The sequence below is a fragment of the Gallus gallus genome, chromosome 2, assembly GCF_016699485.2.
Source record: "Gallus gallus isolate bGalGal1 chromosome 2, bGalGal1.mat.broiler.GRCg7b, whole genome shotgun sequence".
Lineage (NCBI taxonomy): Eukaryota > Metazoa > Chordata > Aves > Galliformes > Phasianidae > Gallus > Gallus gallus.
The window spans coordinates 6412660-6436570 of NC_052533.1; the positions used below are offsets into that span (position 1 = coordinate 6412660).

Here is a 23911-nt window from a genome sequence, read left to right on the forward strand (position 1 = left end):
ACACTGCCAGGGAAAGGTTTTGCTGGATTATCAGAGCACCCACAACAATGGTTACTGGCTCCCAGTACAGACATTATGCTGCTTAGAGGATACATGATTTAAACAAACTTCTTCAACTGTCCTGACAGCTGGGAGCCATTCATAGATTCAGTAAAAAGACCCAAACTCATTTTCTGACATGACTAGAAGACCTTGCCCATCCTCTTTTTGTTTTAAGCTAAGACCAAGTCTTCTAGCCTCCTCCAGCTGACAAGTTGATTATTTTAAGAATAATATAATCCAAACTGATTAAATCAATTTAGGCTAGAAAACCAATGAATTTTTATAAGTGGCACCATTGCCCTCTGCTTTGACAAAAGCAAATAGGTAAGTTTACTTCAGTCAAATAACAAGCAGCATGGGAGGACTTACCTCCATTACACAGACTCACAAGGAAATGAATTAGATCAGTGACATTAACTTAACTTTGGTATTATACAATTTCTGTGGTGTTCTCACCTCCTTAAACTTGCAAGCACAAGAAGACTTTACTCTAGGTCTCCTAATCCATTCTGATATTTGACTTAGTATGGTGATAGGGAAAAAAATTCCAAAGCCTGGCACTATGCAGAGCTTTATACTAAAAGAAAACTTCTGTTCTTATCCACATCCTCTCATCCCAGCGACAACCTGCATTTAATTTTTCTGTCTACACAAACTGGGCCAACAACAACTCCAGAGCTGCAGAACAACTACACAAGTTGCTCTAAGGCGGTCCAACTCCTGACCAAGTTAAAATAGGTGCTACAGCCTCACCTTGCCCAATTCATCTGTACTGAAGCAAGTGCTGGTAGCTCGTGTGATGGTTTGTACCAGCTCAGCTGCCAGTCTGTAGTGTCTGCCCATGCCTACTTCTCATGCAAGTGGCCTACTAGAAATTGGAGAAACATCTTTGAAAGTCCATGGAAAATGTATAACTGACATTCAGTGTACCAGCAGTCAAACTGAGTGTCCACAGCTCTCAACTTGTGAAGTCGTGCATCTTGCCATATTAAAGTCTTCTCCTCCACCTTCTCCAAGGGCATATTAGAAAATGACTGGTGGCTCCCAGCCAACACCAAATGTCAGAGCTCATTCTCATGCCGCTGGGTTACAATGCAAGATTACGAAGGTCCTCAAAGGCATTGCACCAAAAGTCCTACCTCATCTTCCCAGGTTATCCATCCTGAACCAGATATGGTGATAAACTGCAGGCTGCTGGACTGAGTTCAGGGTTTCTCTGCACTTCCTATACCACACACATTATATTCCCCAAACTATGTATTTTTCTGCCCTGTGATTGGGTTTTTTCGTTCAATTTTTTTTTCCCGATCAGAAAACTGACTGATTCAACACTTATCATCTTTATTCATCATTTTTTGAGGCATTTTCCATGGCCTTTATCTAAGAAGAAAGAACTCTGTGAACCTATGATGTATATCAAATGTGGCTTTAATACCTTAAGAGAATGATAACACTCAGACTTTAACCACATTTCAAAAGAGATTGAACACACAATGCAGTTTCCATGGGATCATGACCAGCACTCACTAAGCTTCAGGTGAAGCAGTGCACTTAGTATTAAGGGTGTGAAGAAAGCTACGAAAATAAACAGGACTTCTTCATTACTTAAAACAATGTATTTGTCTAGGGACCAAATTCTGAACTGGTTGATCTCAATGTAAACTAAACCCCTGCATGTTTGAAATGCTGCCCCTACTTGTTTTCATGGATTTTCAAACTGCAAATAGTTTCAAAAAGAAAAAACCCAAACCAAACCAAAACCACTCACACTTCATTTCCAAATACTTCGCTGTCATTAGACACTTGCAGACTTTGAAACTCTCTCACTAGCTTTACTACCAATGGGGAAACAAAGTCGTTTGCATGTGAGCACTGCCCTGCAGACCTCTCTCTCACAAGGACATGATGGAGACTGGCAGGGAAAGAGCACCAGGGTTCATCGACCTCTCCGGTGTTCAAAGTGTGTATTTTCTATTTGTACATTTAATATACAAATAAATACGGAGAGCAGTATTTTACTGAGTGAGAATTTCTCCTTCCCCTGCATGCCAGTAACAGCCTCTAAAAGAGTCAATATAAAACTAAGGTCACTGTCTTCTCATCTATACATTACAAGAAATAATACCTTGGTTAGTTAGCAAAAGCAATCATTTATAGCACGTTCCATAGTTCAAATCCCAGGAAAGACAGAAAGTGAGAATGACTGATCCCACATCCATCCCATACCCTACTGATGAAAGTCAGAGACTGAAAATTTTCCCCTTTTTTTTGCACCATTGCATGTGAATCACTAGCAGTTTGAAGATGATAGTCTGAAAAACCCTTATTTCCTAGATAGATTGGTAAAGTATACAAAAGTACACCGGGTGTGCTCCATATATGCAAACTACAAATAGCACTGACCATGAGAAGCAAAGGTGAAATGGGAAACGCATTGAAAGATCCCTCCAAATTAAGTAAAACCCATCACCATGCGCACATTCTAACCAGAAAAATCATCTGCTGCTGACAGCAGATGTCAGTAACTGGCAGAGGAACCAGGGCTGAACACGGCTGGTCTGTGGCCATGCACAGCTCCATGTGGCAGCAGTTCAAATGCAGCCGTGCTGCTGACACATCTTGTCTGCAGAAAGTCATTTTTCCAGTGTAGATAAGATTGAAATGAATAGTGTTAAGTCCTCTGTCTGACTTGGTGGGCAAAACAAGCTAGAACAATCACAGTTACATGTACTTGCACAGCAGTACTGGAAAGTGGAGGAAGACAGAAATGGCTCCATACCTTCCCCAGTTTTTATGGGATGAAGTTGGCAAAGCCTATGCCAGCATCCCAAGGTGAACTGCAGCCAAGCAGCCCCATCCTTCCACACCCCATCCCTTGCTCCTGTGCAGTCAGATGTAAGGGCAGTCACAGCCAGAAATCAAAGTTCTGGTTGACAACAGTTGGATCTGAATCAGCTGCCAGCAGGGCCAACCACACCCTGGGTGCATTAGCCCAGTGCTACTACCAGGCGAGTAGAGGGGTTGTCCTGCTCTGCTCTTGTTGTTTGAAGAGTGGGAGACTATGGGATGAATTTGTTGATTAGAAATCCAGGTGTAGACTCCAGAAGCCAGTGTGAGGGAGGACAGACCACCCTGTACAGCATGGGAAGGTTAAGAGCAGCAGTAGGCAATCAGCTGGATCCAATGGTACATGAGATGCCTGTGCCTGGCATCCCATGCCTGTGTCAAACTGAAACACTGCTTCACTGGAAATTACTACCTAAACATCAGGAATATGGAGCACAATCTGGCAGACACGAATTGCAATTTGAAGTCTGAAGAAGAGCTTCAGTACAGAATCTGCTACAGCGAGGAGGCCTTCAAGGTTGCCCAGCTGGATGGGCTACGGGAAATGAAAGCTGCTGGCTCCATCTATGGGTAAAAACCAGTATAGTTATAACCTAACAGAGAGCACGTTTTAGCACAAAATGTTCTCTGAAAATATAAATTAATAGGACAAATGCAATATCTGACAGCCTTTCCTTCTTGCTTCTCACATTATGAAAAAAATCACCACCACCACCTATCTGGCCCTTTACTACTGCAGCACCAGGAGTCCTCCCTATGGATTTTGTTGGGCACCACAGTTAATAGCACTGAAATTTCAAAGCAGAATAATTATTTACTATGAAAAGACTGAAAATGAACATTTTATGTTGAAAACTACTTCCAAAGTTCACCTTTACTCAAATCTGACCACCAGCTTCAAGGCATTGGAAAGCCGTGTAATTTTAGACGCAACGTTCATTCAACAGCCTTTAATCCTGAGCTAATTTATGCTTCAATTCCATCCACCACAGCCCAAAGCTTCAGGTCAATGGAAACCTTTTAATTGATTTCCTTTGCTGGTAAAATTGGCAGCACCGTTGACGTGTTGTGATTACTGCTATCACCTTGGTATTTTTGGAAGGGGAAGAAGGTCTGGAAAATGCCCTGTTGCCTTTCAGAGACAGCATTCAGCCCTCAGTAGAAAGTTCAGTTTCTAATAACTTAAATTTCCCACAGCCGTGTGCTTTTAATAAGATGTTCGTTGCACTTGCTGTTAATATGTCTGCAGGGATGGCTCCCTAATCTGCACTCAGTAAAACAATGCTCTCCTGAGTTATTTGTACATGTCTTGTTTCTGAAGTGAGAACGTATTGTTTCTGAAGCAAAAACTCACACAAAACCATGGCAAAATGACATCTGAATTGTGTTTTCTTGCAGTGCAGATCATCCTCCCACGTTTACTTCAGATCACCGTAGTTTGCAGTACTGAGAGAAAACTTGTGCCACTTCTTGTTTCCAGAGACCCAGAGACCAGATGTGCTCTCTTTTGGGGTGTGCACTCACAGCTAGCAGAGCTTAAACAGCCAGAACTCAGCAATGCTTTATAGCACCGGGCCATGTTTGTCATAGAAACACAGAATGGCTTGGGTTGGAAGGGACCCAAGGATTGCCAAGTTCCAACCCCCTGCCACATGCAGGGCCACCAACCTCCATATCTAATGCTAGACCAGGCTGCCCAGGGCCTCATCCAACCTGGCCTTGGACACCTCCAGGGATGGGGCATCCACAGCCTCTCTGGGCAGCCTGTGCCAGCACCTCACCACTCTCTGTGTGATAAACTCTCCCCTGACATCCAATCTGGACCTCCCCTCCTTGAGCTTAAAACCATTCCTTGTTCTGAGAGCCATTAATGGAGTGCTGAGCAAGCCCAGGACAAGTTGGACAGCAGCTCCACAACACCAATGTTGTGGAGACACTTTCCACAGCGCTTCAGACTTGAACAAGCACCCCTACATCTGTCCTTTGTTCTTGTTGTCTGTGCTGAGCTGCTGTTAGCTCTGTGACAGCTACACGTCACACGTGCTTTTCTAAAATTAGAAGTTTGCTCATTTTTTTCTTATCATCTACAAATAATCAGAATGCAATTGCTCAGCATTCCACAGCTGCTCACTTGCCCCCACTTTAAGCAGCAGGCAGTGCCAGGCAGTGAGCTCCTCACCTCCCACATGCAAACCTCTGCCTGCAGAACACATTTGGCTTTGGGATGTGCACACAATAAGGACCATGCTGAGCCCCTGCCAGGAGGGAACACGGTGGCTGCAGCATCTGCTGCTTTTCAAGGTGGGACATTGGGCACTGATGCCCCCCGAGCAGTTTGCTCTTATAAAGCTTTCCCTGCAAACAGCTGGCAGCTCATTTTGCAGGAAGGCATCTTTCTTTTCAAGGCAGAGAGATTTTGAGGACAGAGTCAAGTGGTTATGGCCGGATGCTGAACTGGGGTAAATCAAAAGGAAAAGACCCAAAGATGAGCTTTTGGCTATCAGCAAAACACAAAATAAAATATTGAAAAACTGCATTAAACTCCTTACATCAAACTGGAAAACACTTTAACTCCTGTGTCTGCAGATCACTTTCTGCTTTAACTTTGTCTTACCCAAACAACTCATATCCTCGCTAAACTGAGTACGTTTGAGTGGCACAATACCTTCACTGGGAAAAGAACAGCTACATGGGAAAGAAAACACTGCAAACGCTACACACAGTCTTTGAAAGGAAAACAAGCTAGGAAGAGGTTGCTTCCAAGAAAAACAGGGAATACACAGAGTAACAGGTTAGTGTGTGTTCTGAACAACGTGTGGGAGGAGGAAGCGGAGGAAAGATGGGGGATGTTATTTACAGCAGAGATGGCATACACTTCCCACACATACTGCTCCAAGATGACAGGAAAAAGGGGTGTAGAGTGGATTCAATTCAGGTGAAGTTGGGGAAAAAATCCTTACTAACCCTGTGGACTTCTACCCAGTGCTTTTTTCAATTGTGGATTGCCTGGATAAAGTGCAGATTTGCTACAAGGCATCTCTATGGTCCCCTGCTCTGATGCTATGTCACCCCCACCAAGAACATTTTTCTTAATGTCTGCCTGCAGCTGCCCTTGCTGCCTCCTGTCCCTTCATTGTGAGCTCCTGAGATGTCCAGGTCTGACATCTCCATAGCCCCTCATTACTTAACCAATGAAAGCAAAAGGTCTTCTTTTCCTCCTTGGCCCTGCACTGCAGCCCCCGACCACCCCAGTGTCCTTCACTGGGCTCACTCCAGTACATCCCTGCCTCTCACACTGTGGAGCCAAGTGCTGGAGCCAGCGTTGCAGCGCTAAGCAAAAGGGAATCACCTCCCTCAGCCAGCTGACAATGCTCCTGCTAATGCAGCCCAGCATGCAAGTAATTTTCATTTTAATAGTGCTAGCACAGTGCCAAGAGCTGATCGGCTGCAAGGGCAGGCAAGAACAGCAAGCCCATGTGACTTCAGCACACTGTCATTTTCAGAAGAAATAAAGCAGCCTAAGCCCCATTCACTTTTAACACAGCTATCCCAAGCTGCTTGAGAAAATGGGATTTTAATCACAAAGGATGTGACAATTTTGATCAGCGAAGCATTCAAATACCTTGGGAAACGTGTAGCCATGTGTTGCTTTAGCTCTTCTCACAGCTCTGCAGCACAGCATCTGCACAGATGTGAGGTCTCTGAGCTGAGGAGTCACTGAGAACCCTTGTCACTCAGAAGATGCTGTGTAGGATAGAGACTCTATTTTGAGTGGGAGTTCACCAATTGAGTTAGTGCTTCATAATACGTAGGGCTATTCTTTCTTTGCAAAGTAGCAGGATGTAAAAGTTTGGTCTGTGAAAAACCAACCAATGCAACAGAAATGTTAACTTTCGGAAGTTTCCTGAAGCCCTGAAAAGGTTTTGTTAAATCCAATTAAAGACAAATCCATCAAATACAGTAAATTCTAGGAGTGTAACTCATCACCAACCGGCGTTAAGCACAGTGTGGATAAAACCTGCTTTAATGTGGCAGTGAGGCACATGTCTGTATGAGCCTCTCCATTAGCGAGCTGAACAATGTGGAAGCACCCGGTATGAAATGCTGATCTTCAAAAAGCTGCAGAGTGGGACACATTATTGCTTTAATACAAATTTTAACCATCACACCCTTGCAAGAGGCAGTTCCTTCTGCCTTAACAAGCAAAGGACACAAACACCCAAACCCAGCACAGCTCCTGCGACCCTCTCTGGAGCAGCAGGGTCATGGGGACCTTCGTCAGCTCAAAAATAGCATGGCCCCATTCCAAGCCTGTTCCTGTGATGTGACCTTATCAAAAGGATTTTGCTGACTGCTGGAAGATTCCTTTATTTAATATTCTGATGTACCTAGCTAGGATAAAATTGAAATGGTGCTATTTGCTGGGATTACTTTGTTAAAATGTCAGAAGATGGCTTTGCTGTGCAGTGTGTCTCACTGTTATTCATGCAGCAGAGAGCTCTTCTTGGTGCACTGAATCAGCAGCTTACTGCCTGTGCAACATTTAAGCCTATCTAGACTAGCAAAAAGAGCTCAAATGGACTTTAATTACTATGAGGCTTGAAACAGAGGGGTGCATAAAAGCGAGTTTGAACTTTAAATAGAGGAGGAAAAATGTCCTTGAATAGAAATGATGCCTGCAGTCCACTCAGAGTCCTCCAGAAACATTGGCTCTTTCAGTCTGCTAATGGTACTTTAGAGAGAGGCAAACACTGGGACAGATGCAATCTCAACTAAGCTGCAGCAGAACTTCTGGTCGACTAAAAGCAAAATCAACTGTGGGTTTGCATAGCTGTGTTCACACACATAAAAGTAATGAAAAAATTCTTTGTTCTGATTAAAACCTACATTTTAAAGAGAAATTTTGCTGAAGAAAAAAGGAAGAGCCTCTTCACAGTTTATAAGTCACAGAAAGCTATCAATATATTGCAGTAAACACTCAGTCAAACTTGGGTACGTGCATCATTAATTCCATACCTAAACTGTCTCTGAAGGTTTGCCACAAAATTATCTTTAAGCTATTTCTTCTGTTCACAGAAAGGAAAACACACTGTGTTCTGACAAACCAACAACCTCAGTGGCACAAAGTCATTCCTCTCTTTCCTCTATAACCAAATCTTCCTCCTACAGACGCTGTCCCCAAGGCAGAGCAGCCACATCCCTTTGTAGATTGGCACTGGGAATCTTCATTCAACAAGAAAGTATTGGAATCAAAGCCTTTTCTCAACCCTCCTCATTTCTGAGTTGTAGAAATGTTGTATCAGCACATGGGCTGTTGAAGAAGCCAAATTTGTTTCTAATACAAAGCAGGCAACTGCTCTGAACCATGGAGGTCAACAATGATTTCATACTGCAGCTCAAACACTCCCGTAGTGGTCATTTGATTGGAAATACATCATTTATTACTATAGAGTCAAGGCCTCCTTTTCACCCAAAAATGAGACATTTCTCCATGGAGTCTACCAAAGCAAGCCTCCCCGAGCTCCCAAGGCCTTTCTTTCTGCGCCCATTCCATTCCAATTCCTTTCTGTGCCCATCTCCACCCCAAGCCCCTTGACTGCTCCTGCTCCTCTTGAGCCTGGGAGCTGATGTCCAACCAGCCCTGATGAAACTGCCTGGAAACTGCCTGTGCCACAGAAGCAGGATTTCCAAGCGAAGCTCTGAAGCATGATTTCCCTCCTCAGCCCCTGTATTGGTGTCCTGGAGAAGTCATTCCCTACTTGCCAGCCAAAACCCCCAAACACACAGTCAGTAAAAGTGATAACGAACAATTAGCACATGCCTCATCTGCACTTACTTCACTACCGCAGGTAAAGAATGGGCCAAGCCCAGAGGTACTGTGTATCTTCCTGAAATAACATGAGGAATTTCTTACTTTTTCTTGATCTGGAGAAAAACTTGATGCCCCCAGGAGAGGTAGACGGGTTAGAATTGGGGGAGGACTCTTTGGAGGAGGACCTGAAGATCCCACTGAAGCTCATTCGACGTGGGGAGCGTGGGGGAGACTCCTGGTAGGGGAAGGGGAAGACAGTTTTGGGTGAGCCAGGGCTATGTTTGGATCTCACAGGGGCAGAAACGGGGCTGGAAGGTCGGTTCTGGAGCCCTTTTGAGAAAATGCCTTTCGAAGGACTGCCTGCAGAGTAGCTTTCTTCCACCTGAGCAGAGAAAAAAGAAGAAAAAGAGAAATCACCATTAATTCAATTCAGTTTGTGCCATTAGGATCTCAGAGCTTGTGTCAACACAGTCACTCCTGTTTATTCCAGCTGTGGGTTAACCAGACCTTCCCCAGTGTCAGCCTGCACTGCCACGTAGATGTGTGTGTGCCACCTCACTGGGCTCACTGCTGTTAAAATGTCTTGAATTTCACACAAATTTAAAACTATGTGCATGAACTTTATTATCACACAAACACTGCAGGATATTTTTTAACAGCTTTATTTGCTGCACGTTCCCATTCCTTCCCCAGAAAAATGAAAGGTGGGTGGCAATACGTTCATTAACAGCAATGAATGACCTCCTTTAAGCTAACACAGCACCCTGAAGCCTCCCTTCTGCATTTAAGCACCCATCTGCAGTACTGACATCTCCACTGCACAATGTGGCACAGCAGAGAGCACGAGTTCTCAGTGCCAGACACTGCCATGGGGGTGTCCCTAGTCCCAGAATAGAGCAATCATTCTGGAGTGGCAGTGTTACAGATAATTAGCCCAGCCTCCAGCTTGGGCACGATGTTTCTAACAGCTCTGTCTCTTCAGGGACCTGGGCTGGCTTTCCAGCTAGCATGAATATCTATGCACAACACAGCACTGCACTGTGCAGGCTCATCTAGAGAGGTGGAGGGGAAAAGCCCAGAAAAACAAACCAAAAAAAAAAGAAGCAAAGATGAAGTTCTTCGCACATACAATTAACAGAAGCCTACACAAACCCCTGTGGGATTGGCCCAGGCCTGAGTTATGCAGAGTTGATTTCCTCCTGGATGCACAAAATAGTTCTATGGGCACAAAACTTCTTTTTTAGCTGGGGTCATTTATCATGAATTAAGGGTCCTGTTCCTGGGGATCAGTGACAGTGGGTTTCAGGTCTTCAGTGAAGGTGGAAGCAAAGTCCATGGCTCACATGCCTATGAGCACAGCACACTGCCTTCTGCATGAGATGTGATTGGGTTTGAGTCCTTTGCATGCTTGCTCCTCGCTCCCAGTATGCAAAACAAAAGGGATGTATGTGTGTATGGAGCATTAAACAACTGCTGTCTGCTAGGTGCATGTGGTATGTGTCAGTGAGGCTGGGTAAGTGTGTTGCTGCCATGGGAGGAATGGTAGGGAAAATAATATATTTATTAGGATCACAGAATCATGGAACGTCTTTGGTTGGAAGAGACCTTAAAGATCATCAAATTCCAAACTGCATGCCATGGGCTGACTGCCTCCCATGGGACCAGGCTGCCCAGCACCCCATCCAACCTGGCCTTGAGCAGCTCCAGGGATGGGGCATCCACAGCTCTCTTGGCAGCAGTGCCAGTGCCTCACCAGCCTCTGAGTAAAGAATTTATTCCTTATATGTAACCAAAATGTCTCCTCTGTTAGTTTAAAGCCATTCCCCTCTGTCCCATCACTATTAGACCATGTAAAAAGTCATCTCCTCCTGTCTGCAAGCTCCCTTCAAGTACTGCAAGACCACAATGAGGTCTCCCCAGAGCCTTCTCTTCTCCAAGCTAAACAAGCCCCATTCCCTCAGCCTTTCCTCACAGGAGAGGTGCTCCGGCCTCTTGATCATGTTCATGGCCCTCAAATGAAGGAAAAGATGAAAGCTGGGATGGGAAGGATTGAGCACAGTCCCTCAACTGAGACCTGGAATAATTAACAGACTATAAATAAATTAATAAACTCCACTTTTGTTATGGGTAAATAGCCCCTAAGAGATAACTTCTTTATGAAAGCTCATTAACTTTACTAAAACAGCATCTGTAAATCACCTGAGACTACCTACGCAGTGTTCTCTGCCCAGCTATGCAGCCCAGGAAACAACTGTCCAATCACTGCAGTGCAACCAGGTCTACTGCCAAATCTACTGCCTGAAAGCTGGGAGCAAGAAGTACGTTTTCAAGTTCATTTTAATTGCAATATAAATCCGCCTCTACCTCTGTAATTTCAGACTGTTTCCAGGAATGTAATTTCATTATCATTTTTTCCTAAGCTGACAAGCCATGGAAGTTGTAAAGCTAAGAGAAGGACGTCCTTCTGGTGCCACCTTTAATATTTCATGCATCTTTTTTTGCATGCTTATTTGGTAATAACAGAACACCAATAAGAGACCCTTCAAAAGTCAATACTATCCTCATGTTCTCAAGAAACAATTTGCCAAATAACATCATGTTCTCCTGCAGGCACAGGTCAGACATGGAGCACATCATTCTCCAATTCTAAGCAGAAGCAGCAGGATGTTTTCTTTTACTGCAATCACAACCCGCTACTTTCTCTCTATCGTGCCAGGCAGATGAATTAGTTAATTGCTAGAGCACCAGGGGCACGCTGCTAAATACACACATGCGTGCTACTAAATTAAAGGAAATTACTACAACAAATTCTTTTCCAGCTGTTCCACACATTAATTACACTCAGGTTACACCCACTGACAAAGAGGATAAACACCTATGATTTTGCTTTGGGAATTATGTCAGTATTTCTTTCTTAGAATCTTATTTGAAGCCAATGGTTGTGAGTTTTAAAAGATGATTGATATCTATGCATCAGCTGGGAGTGCAGAAGAATCTCCACCGTGGAATAAACTGCAGCAACCCATGCAGCATCTGCACGATGACTCCAGCAGGAGTGCTGGAGGAAGGCTGCACAGCTAGATGGATCATCAGCCTGTTCTTCATGTGGCTTGGGTTCATTCCCTGAAGCTATGACAGACAGGTGGGCACAGAGAAAAGTCAACTTCTGAACACAGGTCTGGAGGGAATGGAGAAGCTGGAATAGAGCTAAATCAGCAGAAAGGTAATAGAAGAACATGAGAGTTAGTGCAACCCCACCTATGTCAATGCACTCCCCCAGGGAGGCTGGGCAGCCAAGCAGACACCCATGCTACATTATATGAGCTGCTTTGGTTGTTCAGGGTTATCCCAGTTACCTTATGTAGCGCTGAGTAAATATAGCCAAAAATGCTGCAAGGCTGCCAGTTTGCATGTTTTGGAGCACAAAAGGGTCTTCTGCTGGAGACCAGGGAGAAACTGCTCTGTTTTACAAACTGAATGATCATCAGCAGGCTCCTAAAATATATCTAGAACAGGCTGCTGTTCAAAATAAAGCAATAAAACGTGAGGTGCCTTAGACTCCTTTATACCTAGGAGACCTGCTTTCAATTTCTTGAATGGATTGTAAAGTGATAGCTTGGCACCTGCCCGAGCTGGACAGCTCTGGAAGATTCCATCTCAGGAAGCAGCATCCTCACAGCTCCTTGGTCATCTCACCTGGGTGCACAGCTCTCTCCCTACCCTCCTCTTCCTTTCTCACAGCAATGCACATGAATGGCTCAGGGCCTTCCATTGATGGACCAGCAGATCTGCACCTTCATTTCTCATTGTCATTTTTCAGTGTACTCCTCAATGACAAAATCCCAGCATAAACCAGACTGCAGATGGCCACTCTGCTTCAGTGGGTACGAGGATCTGACTCTACAGCAGGACTGTGCCTATTCCCATTCTGGACCACAACCCTTAACCTCTCTTAAATACTGCTACTCTTGATGTATTCCAGGTGAACAACCATATATCTTGTGCTGTTAAGAATTACCTGTCCTGAAGATCATCCAGATTTTCCTGTCCCTCCACCCAACAGTCTTCCTTTTCATAACAGCCTGGCATCTTTCCCTTTACTGCTTTCCCACCTACCTTGCAATTCTTCTTGCTTTACAAGATAGATTAAAACACATCACATTTAATCACTACCATATGGTAATCCCCATTGCAGTGCACTGAAACCAAACTGTTTACACTTCACTGCAAACCATTCTTTTGTCAACCCCACAGAACCCATCTCAGTCCTGCCTCTTCTCACTCACACACACAAATCTTCCCCATGCTGCTCTTTTCTTTCTCATGCTTTGTATTGAAAATCCAATCCCTCTTCTGTTTTGCAAAATGTAGCCCTCTATAAGAAGGCATTTGTGCTGACAACTTAAAATTTAAGGACTTCTTAACTGCAAGGAAGAGAAGAGTCCTGCCAAAGGGACGTGGCCAGAAAAATGAATGAGCTGCGCTGAGAAGATCAACCACAAATAGGCAGACTGTGCCAGAGCCCAGGAACCCTGCTTCTGTCCTTGTCCCTTGCAGCACCTCACTGCAGCCATCTCCCCAAGCCCTTCCACAGACACACAGCCTTCTTCAGAGGATTCCCTCATTATCTGCTTCAGGACCTTCAATACCTGCTTCAGGAAACACGAAGATAAGGCACTTCCTTGGATTTTCACTTTTCTTTCAAATTTGGACAAATTCTTCTCTCCTTGGACGTGCCATCTTTCCTGTTTGTGCTGACCAGCTCCTGCCATGATCCCTTCCTGTGTGCCATGGGACTTACACAGCTCAGTATCCCTGAAAAATCTCCATCTCTGGTTCAGTTGCTGGGGAATTTAGATTCATTTTCAGAATAGACCAAAGAAAAACCTGTCTGGAATGTGAACGGGCTCAAACTAAACTGTCTGAAAGCTTCAAAACGTTTCTGAATTTACATGAACGTTGTTAAATGAAACTGAGCTCTGCTCCTTTTTCTCCAGCTCTAAGTAGCCAGGACACTTATGAAGCATTTGAGTTCTTTATGCTTTTACAGCAGCCATTTTATTTCACTTTAATTTTGCCTCTTCACTTACAAAAATCCGGAAGGCAAAAATCGCCTCCCACCACCCTTGTCAGGGACAGTAAGCACAATTAAGGACGACACACGAGATAGATGTCTGCACTTATTTCTTGCCCTTGTGCTGAATCTCAACAAAGAAGCCCTTTAATAAACTTAATTGGATGACTCCCTTATTATGGTGGAATAAAAGAGCTCACAGAATCACAAGAGCTGACTTCGTTAGACCAAAAGGTAATGAAGGACTTACTCTCCTGGGCACCATGTGGTTACATTCACCCCCATTAGTTCCCTTGGTTCTGCATGAGCAGGAACAATTGAGATGACAAAGTGTTTTACAGGATCAGAGATGTCACTTCCCAAAATTAAAGCCCAATGACACTTCCCAAATTAAAATACAACGGGATGTGGCTGGCTGATCTGGCAGGCTCAGAGCGCCTGGCATGGCTGTAGGCTTGGGATTAGGTTTCCCACAGCAAGCAGGTCTGCTTGGAGGCAGGAGCAGGGCAGGGAGGGAAGAGCAGGGCTGGCTCCAGGTGAGAGCGGGATGGCTCCAGGCTCCATTTCCTAACCGAGAGTGTTTCTGGAAAAGCAGTGTAGAGCCGTGCAGCAGCTGTCACTTATGTCTTCATTCTGAGCCTCACTGCATCCACTGCCGGTGCCCCATGTCCGCCCGGGACACGCTCCCTGCCCTTCCTGCTGAGGCCAGCTCACTGATCACAAAGAAATGGATAATTAAAGTCTGAGAAAAAAAAGAGATCAAAAGGAGATTTGTTATCCAGCGAAGGAGAAAGGGGGTAAAAATAGGGTATTTTTCGCTTCTCCTCCCTGTTCCACCGTTTATGAGTCACTGCACAAAACAAAAACAATGCTGGGAGCAGAACCAGGACAAAGCGCTCGTCTGAGCCCATCAGCATCTTCCTGCATTACCGGCAGCAGAACTGTGAGATGATGACAAATGCAGTCATAACAAAGCCTATGTTTTGCCCTATTCCTTTGTTTGCACATCCAAAAACCAAAGTAATCCTTCAGCCACAGTGTCACATCCAGAATCCATGTACAGCTGATTATCTACAGCTATTCTCAAAACCTAGCCAAGCTTCGTGGCAGACTTCCCAAAAACCAGGTCTGCTCCCAGGTGCAACTGCTCCGTTTGGACAACCTGAACCACTTGCAAAATGTGTTTTACCGACTCAGATCATTTTGCACTGAAGAGTTCCCTGCTCAGAATTTACTACTTTCTCCCCCCTCGTTTTTGTATGAACTGCACACTGTATCATTAATGAGCCTGTATTTCTTTCAAGTCACTGATAATGTATTATAGAGTGTAACAACAGTATGTTTTCCCTGCCTAGAAACAAAATTTTCCACTGGTGAGTCCCAACTCATTTTATCACCCAGGCTTTATTCACTTAATAGGCTCCCATGTCTGTTCAGCATCATTCCACTTTCTTAAATCTAAATGTCTTGTGCTCCTTTTTTATATACATGACACCAACACTATTACATTTTCCAACCAAATTTACAATCTCCTTGAAAACCCAAATTTGCTCACTAAGAACTGTTTGCCATTAATTCCAATCAAAATGAGTCTACTATAATAGCATCATTAACTATCCAACATTAGATATTTCATTGCTTTACCCAGGAGTAATGCCACGCTGACAAATCTGCAAATTATCCTAACTGCAGATATTGTAAATATTAACAAAATAATTGCTTTTTTCCAGTCTTTTGCAATCTTTCCTCATCTCTGCTCCAGGATTTATTCAAAATTAGCACTAGTTGGTCACAGAAAGCTCTGCCAATCCATTCAGAGCTGTTTTATCAGTTCTTTGGGTTTAGCTGTAGCATCTTCCATCTCACATACACTTAAGTCATTCATGAGATAGAGTCGCCATTATCACATAAGATAAACATCTCACCCACTTCTTCACCATGCAGAGAACAGTCAATGCATATTTCTTTTTCAAGCTTCCATCTACAGCTTACAACAAACATCCTATAATGATCCTGTGAGGCCATTCCTTCTTCACGGATTCATGCAATTTCTGGAGAGTCTCAGTTTGAATATGGGGCAATCAGTAATACCAGTTATTCCAGACAAAGCCAACACAAGTATTCAAGCACTTTGTGAGGCAATGAGAAGTGTCAGAATATCTGCAGCCGACACAAGAGCTACTGTGCTGCATCACATCGTGCCAAACATTCAGTGCAAGAGTCTGCAGAATATTACACTTCGCCTTCAACAGAGGAAGGTCAAAACCACCTCTGCCCCCCTCCTTCCTTCAGGTCATAAAGGAAAGAAAAATACATCAGTTGTAATAATAACCATGCCAATGAGAAGTGATTAAGGCTAAACTTCAGGAAATATGTGACACATTCCCACCTCTGTCAAAAAAATTCCTACGTGAATCTGAACAAGTAATTCCGCACTCAAGTTTCCTGGCTGCAAAGTGAGGATTATTGTCACAGGGCAATGATTGAGAGGCACTCACACACTAAAGTGCTGAGAACCCTTGTGAAAAATGTTAATACAATTTCTAACAGGTTTTCACAATGATCAGTGGTACTAAATTAACGGCAGATCAGAAAGGCAGGCTGTGAGCTACTCTTCTCTGACTTGACATATAGCCCAGCTGACAGAAGAGTTAAGTGAAGGAAGAGAGATGTCCCTGATTAATTGCCAGTCTCCAACACTTCTGGTGAATGGAAAAGCCATGCTGCTGATGAAATACTGACTTATGGTGTACAAAAGGTACACATCACTTTGTGATTTCAGACTTGGACAAAGGAAAACCATTTTACATGAAGGAGAAGAGTAAAACTTGGGAACTTCTTTATGTTGCACCAGCAGGACCTGGAAAACTTTTAGTTTAAATTAAATAAGATACTGCAATCTGATGGTGGCCATCAATTACTAACTACAAAGATCCCATCCTTCACATTAAAGAGAAAAATGCTGTTTAAGATGAGCTGCAATAGATTTTATTTGATGATCTGTTTCTGATTGGAAGTTGGGCACTGTCAGCTGGTCTGACAGTGAGTTCTGTTCAACACATGCAACAAAATGGTAAAAGGCCTTACATGCTCAGTCAAAAAGGTCAGGTAAATAAACCATTTTGGATGTCAAGCCCCAGTTGAACTCTGATTTCAAATTGAACCACACTCCCACATGCAGAATTTGACCCAAGTTTTGGGACAAAAAACAGCGTTCACAAAAAACACTGGGGGAATAGTTTTAAGCTGAAGGTGGGAAGGTTTAGATTTGACATCAAGGGGAAGTTCTTTACAGAGTGAGTGGAAAGGTGTTGGCACAGGCTGCCCAGAGAGCTTGTGGGTGCCCCATCCCTGGAGGTGTTCAAGACCAGGTTGGATGGGGCCGTGGGCAGCCTGGTCTAGTATTAAATGTGGAAGTTGATGGCCCTGCGTTTGGCAGGGAGTTGGAGCTTCATGATCATTGAGGTCCCTTCCAACCCAAGCCATTCTGTGATTCTATGATTCTATGAAACTGCATTAGGGGGGTGACTACTTAAATGTTCTTCCATTTTTTTCCCAAGAAAACCACTCATTAAAAATATGTCCCAAGACTTGTAAAAGAAAAAACAGGGAGTTAAAACTGAACTTGTTTAACAGCATCACAAAATATTGCATGTGAGCAAGATCAGCTTTGATATATCTTCTTCTTCAGGATCGAGATTCATATAGACTCTTCACCTTTCCTTGGGAAAAATCAAGCTCCAGTTAGGAACACCTGCACTCTTTCAGCATGTCATCATATGGGCCACTTTATTCAGTCCCACCAAACAAGAGCATTTTGGTAACACTGTATTTTAGCTTCCCTGGCATCTACAAGAATTCCCCTGTGTTTGTCAGTGACTCCGACATCACAATCCTAAAAGGTCCAGCGCCAAAAAGAACAAGGCCAACGTTATAAACATGTTCAGTTACTGATGAATTGCAGAAGTTTTTTTTTTTAAACAACTGTCCTTTGCCACGAGGTGCAAAGGCATAGAGATGCACGCTGTCAGCAAAGTTAAATTATTATCATTCTAGATGCAAATTAGCTTCACTAAGGAGATATTTATTGTTTCACCTGCCTTGAACTATAACTGCAGACTCACTGACAAATGGCCTCTCTACAGAAAGGTCCATATCCTTGTAAATATTGCCACAAGTCTGCTGTGTAGCTACAGATTAGCTTTTGAGATACCTACTATTGTTCAGAAGGGTATCTCTCATCACCAAGTCTGTAAGTTGGTTGGTAGGAGGTCTAAATTTAGCAGATCAGCTCATATGTCAAAGCTCAGTGAAAATTATGAGGCCAGGAACATGAGGCACTGCACTTCTGTAGCAACACCACACATTTTGGTAGCTGTTTTCCCTAGAATACAGTAACGCAATATCACTCCATCAAATTAGAATGTCATACAACACATCTGCAGTATCTCAAGGAACCGAGGTTATCGTTCTTTACAGGTGATAGCGTTAAGCACTGTCATGATAAGGCCTGCAGAATTCACAGTGTTTGCCAGAGAGTATCGCTTTCAACGGGTAAATGGCAGGAAACATTAAAACCCTGAGACTTTTCAAAGTCTAGGGAATTGTGGTTATCACCAGAGGACTCAGCAACTACAGTGAAGGTGAAGGTTTGGAAATATCCTACCTTGCGAGAAGCATTTTTGTCTGTGTTCTCCACATCACCGTCCAAGAATGGCATGGCAAAAGAGCTGAGATCCTGATGGGAGAGAGAAGAAAAAATGATGTCCTACAGCAATGTCTCCTTCCTCGTATCAGAGCATCCCACGTCTGTAGCCCACAGTTCGACCTCCGAAGTGCCTGCTGCTTTACCCATAGCTACTGCTGGAAAGGATAACACGGGATCTGACATTTCTCCTTGCATGGCAAGAACAGATTTAAGTAACTTGTGAATAGAGAGCCCTTAGAAGCACTCCCAGTGCATCACTGTCAAAAGGTACTCAGCATATGCACAGCCACAGTGGAAGGTCCTGCACTGAAAGTTTCAAAGGGAGGTACCCAAATCCCACAGAAAAATATTGCAGGAAATTACAGTCCAACTATAGCCCCTTGCTCTGCAAAAGACCTACATGGCCTTTAGTGGGGACTGCAGTCTTTCTTTAAGGAGCATTTATGGCAAAAAAACCTGAATGAGAATATGTCAATGTTCTCAAAATGCAGACATGGTGTCTGAGGATGGAATAACCAACTCATTTTCACAAGGCAGAGAGGAGCCCCCTGTTCTGTGCTACCCATGAAAACAAAGGCATAAAAGAAGCCCACATGCTCATCTTTAACTAACAGAAACAAGTTGCAATTATGTTCTACCTCCTGCCGTCCGTTCTGTTTATACTACCTCATGCTCCAGCTATGGGATTTTTAGGGCTCCTTTGTAAACGCATAATGAAGTTTTCTGTGTTAGTGTCAAGTTTAGCATCTGTTTGATCAGAAAAGTAGATAATGAGTAACTCTATGAGCACAAGCACGGGTTGGCAGCACTGCATGCTGAAGAACTGAGGCTTGGATCCCAAACCTTGATCTCAGTGTCAGGAAAACACGCCCAGCGCAGAACCTGCCTAGTACAAAGCATCACCCTTTAAATATAATGATCCAGTGCTTCTCTACCACCACATCTGCATCTCATTTAAAATTGTTTCAGCAAAAATAAATAGCAATTTCACACAAACCTAATTTGAGATTAAATAGAGCTTAATTAAAAATTAGCACAGGCTGGGATGTCTGCAAGGCTTGCTTGCCAAAGGCCTTCAGAATTCAGAACAGCCTCGAGTCTAATCACATCACATTGTATAATCATACTAAATCCAAACTGTGCTCAAAAATGTGTATAATTCAGGCATAATCCTTGCAAATGTTTGAAAATATTCTAGTTACATAATGAACAACAAAAATAAGGAACAAAATACTGAATTACTGGAAGTGAAGCATGTAGGAGTAAGTCATGCCAAGCTGGAAAGGGAAAAAGAAAAGCAACCCCACTTGGCCAAACTGGCCTTGAGTCCCTAGGACACAAACCAAAGCATCCGTGACGTATCAGTGTGCTCTAAGCTCTACTCATGCAAATTCAAAGCACCAACCAAGCTGTACAATGTCACCCTTGTCGCCACATGTCGACGTGTGTTTCATGTCATGTTCAGTGGAAATGGAAATGTCAGCAAATATCTCAAAACCAAAAGAAGAGTTGATCCTTTTCAGCTTATGTTTTCACTGTTATCAAGATTTGACAGAGGCTAACCCAGGCACCACCAGACATTCAGCACTTCTGTATTAATTTGCTTATTCCTAACATTAATTAAGAGCAAAATGACTTACATACTCCAATAAAATTAATCGGCCATAAGCAGTGTTTATAAACATTGTTGATAAATGAGTTAGTATATTCGTACTTAATATATTACTGCAAGACTTAAATAATACATCTCTGTGAAGAAGTTTAAGGGCCTAATGGAAAGTTTCACAAAAACACATCCCCTTGTGTTTACTTTAATTTAGCCAAAGGGTTTACCAACATTTTCCTCAACCCATCTTTGGTAGTGAAGAAGCTGGAATTTGATGTGTGCTAAGTCATTTTCCATGCAATAAATCAAGCAAATAATCTCTTCTGAGCTCCACATGTGAGCGTCCCTGTATTACTACTTTTTAATTTGCAGGGAGGGAAAGCTTGGGAAGGCTGAAGCCTGGGAGAAAAAAAGTGGGTTTTGAAGGACATATACCTAGCAATTACAGTAGACAAAGCTGTCCAAGAAATCTAGAACAGCTGGGAGTGAAACCGTAACTTCACTTCTGAGCAGAAGCTTTCAAAAACAGGAAGAGGTAGGCAGGCAGAATTATTTTCCAGTGAGCCAACTTTCAGCTGCCAGTTACAATTCCAAGCTTAAAAATGGATACATGCTATGTTCTAAAGCCTAAAAGCATCATGAAACCCACCTGATGACTTTATTCTAATTTGCAACTGTTAGATACCGTGGAGGTATGCTTTCTTCATCCGTTTTCAAATGCAGGAGATTTCCGAAATAGGAGGTCTCTACTTCTAAGCAGAAATTACTGGAGCTATACCAGAACCTGCTGGGACAGCACGAGATCCCTCTTAGTCTGCCGGAGGACATTTTAAGCAGGATGATAATTTTGAGCGCTCTGATAAAGCCTGTGATTGCTGCTGCTACCTAACAGTTTCTTCATCTTCTACTTCCTCATGGGACTGCAGCTACTGAAGGAAAGAATGGGTAGATCAAAAGTGGAGCTACAAACACTGCTCTCTGTTCCAACCTCTTGGTTAAGCAAGGAAATATGGCACGCTTGTTTTTTCGTTACATGAATCTCTGCAGAAGACAGACCAGATATCTATTTCTTTCTTGTGTCGCTCTTCATTCAGAAGCATATGCAGCTACAGTGTTGATGATACAATACCTCTTTAAATAAAATAAAATTTAATTAAAAAAAAAAGATAAGAACAGTTCCAAATGTGTTCACAGAATCATAGAATGGCTTGGGTTGGAAGGGACCCAATGATCACGGAGCTCCAACCACCCTGCCGCGTGCAGGACCACCAACCTCCACATTTAATACTAGTCCAGGCTGCCCAGGGCCCCATCCAACCTGGCCTTGAACACCTCCAGGGACAGGGCATCCTCAACCTCTCTGGGCAGCCTGTGCCAGCACCTCACCACTCTGTTGGTAAAGAACTTCCCCCTGACATCCAACCTACATCTTCCCTCCTACAACTTAAAATCATTTCCCTTTGTCCAGCTGTTATCCACCCTTTGAAAGAGTTGAAAGTGTTGAACACTTTCAAAGTGTTGCAAAACACCTGTGGTTCTTCACAGGCCAATGGTGCAGCCCTATTTCTTAGTGCTTATCTGTCTGCTCTGATCTGCTTCCAGCTGATGCACCTATTAGACTTGTTCTGCCATTAACCTGGGATTTAAACCATTACTGGACAGTTTTCTCACTCTTAGAAAAAAACGATGTGGATATTCTCCAATAGCCCTTTCCAGGGGTTCCCTCTGCTTTGCTTTGTATAAGTGCCCTAGAAAATCATGTGGTTCTGGACAGATACTAAAAATCTTTTGCCAAAGGAATCCTTTGATGCGTTGGTAGGAGAAGAGACCTACTCATTTGATACTGCAGAGCCCTGGCTGAAGAATAGGCCACATCACTCCCTGTATCCATCAGTTCTGCAGCACATCCTTGGACAGAAAACTTCTGTTGGGACCAAAGTCTATGGCTATCTTTGTAAGGAAGGAAGGCCACCAGCGATTGCAGCTCCTAGTGGTGCTAACCTGGAATTAAGGCAATGCAAAGCCTGTTTTGTACAATTTTGTTGGCTTTGCTGTCATGCTCATGTTCCTCAGCAGGTCCTTCACACTGCCCAGTGCAGTCCGGCATCAATCCTGCCACCCCCTTAGAAAAAATGAACTCTTGAGCAGTTTAGATTGACTTTACATCCACAAGGCCGCTTCAGGTTAATATTCAGACACACACAGTGCTGCATCATTCCTTCCTGAGTCGTTTTCTTCCTTGGACAGCCCTTACATCACAATACTTGGATTTATGTGAAAAGAAGAATAAAAAATTTTGTTAATTGGTATCTTGGGAAAACAAAACAAAACAAAATCTTTTTCTCAGAACTGCTTTGGAGAACGAGGAAGAAAACAACGCTTTAGGATATGGAAAGCAAATATATTGGCTGGCAAAACGTAGCCAAATAGCAACAGGAGCAAGATCTGGTTGGCCAAACAATTTTCACCTTTTCCAGCCAGTTTCCCTGTTTCTTTCCTTACTACAAAGAATTCCTGCCAACAAAGCCTGCCCAGATAACACTGCTCTGGACGCTGCTGCAGCTGGGAACCTCGGTGTCAGAAAAGAGCTTCCAGCAGTTCTGTTGCAGAGGCAGTGAGCTTAAGTAACAGACCACTAAAGCCTTGAATCCAGTAAACAACATAGAATAAAAAGGATTCCTTTTTATTATGGTTTTATTTCAAGGCTATTTTGGCAGCTAGGCCAATAAAGCTCCTCTGTAAAAGCTGAAGCTGAGGAGCCAGCCAAGCACTCCAGCGTGTGCGGGGATTGACAAGTCATAGACCCATTTCCGAGGTGTTTTGGGTGGGAGTAAGACATTTTTATAGCCCCAACCAGCGGTCATCTGGAATTTCAGGGGTGGGTATTAAAAGAGTGTTTCACACACAGGCCACGCAACATGTCTGCTCGCGTCTCTGGTGGTGGGTCACTGCCCCATGGCCATGGCCAAGACTTTGGTACGGTTCAGAGGTGCCTCAGGTTGGGATGGCTTCATGGCAGCACCGTGGCCTATTCCTGCTGGAAGGCTGAGCAGCTCCAGAGTCCTGGCATAGGCGTTAGCAGCACGCAGTTCTGATCACTGATGGTGCCAGCTATGAGACATCGTTCTTCTGTTTCAATAACTGCTGTGTATGTGCTGGGGTTGCACTGAACTTAAGGTTGTGAGATGCCTGCCAGACATTATAGTCATTTTGTGCAACATAAATCAAGCAGAAGGTGACACTTTACTAAGACAGCTTTCCAATATGGGGAGGCAGCTCCTTTAATAAAATAAATAAAACAGATATTGAGAAATTAAGCAGAGTGCTGACAAGATCCCCGATCTCACGAAGTATTGCTAAAAATTTCACTCCTCAGCACCACATCTTTACAGGGCTCTGAGGATCTCCTCCTCTGCTAACATTACTGAGCTGTGAGCACGTCAGCTGTCCTGCCAAGGACAAAGAAAGTCACAATATTTATTAATGTTAGTTGTGAACTGCTTCTTTCAGCTCAATCTGCACACCAGCAGATTTTTTTACATCAACCTTGGTTTGTACCTACTACAAGCCTATGTAGAACTCTGAATAGTAAATATACTGCATATGCTAATAGGCTGTGAGCAGAATCCAAAGCTTGAACTCTATGGAATAGGGTACGTAGCTTGGCAGCTCTGACTGAATTAAAAATTACCTTCTTCAAAACAATCCTGTGTAGAAGCCTTTGAGGATTTATATCAAATCACTCAATTATTGCACAAAGAATTATTCAAAATTGACATATACAGGAATTTCTGTCCTTTTGATTTTGTTGTTTTGATGTGA

General features: G+C 43.4%; 1 protein-coding gene across 15 annotated transcripts in view; it reads right to left on the reverse strand.

The window, feature by feature from the left end:
• Window positions 1-23911, reverse strand: part of PRKAG2 (protein kinase AMP-activated non-catalytic subunit gamma 2) — a 182415-nt gene that overhangs the window by 102333 nt on the left and 56171 nt on the right. For 12 of the 15 annotated variants that reach the window (NM_001278142.1, XM_046921537.1, XM_046921527.1 and 9 more), the window contains 2 exons: window positions 18442-18513; window positions 8804-9083 (listed from right to left, as the gene is read on the reverse strand). In NM_001278142.1, coding sequence (NP_001265071.1) covers window positions 8804-9083; window positions 18442-18513 — 352 coding nt within the window. Of the gene's footprint in view, window positions 1-8725; window positions 9086-18441; window positions 18514-23911 lie in introns of those variants that run through there. The other 3 variants (XM_046921645.1, XM_015281209.4, XM_046921654.1) reach the window with 2 other exon arrangements.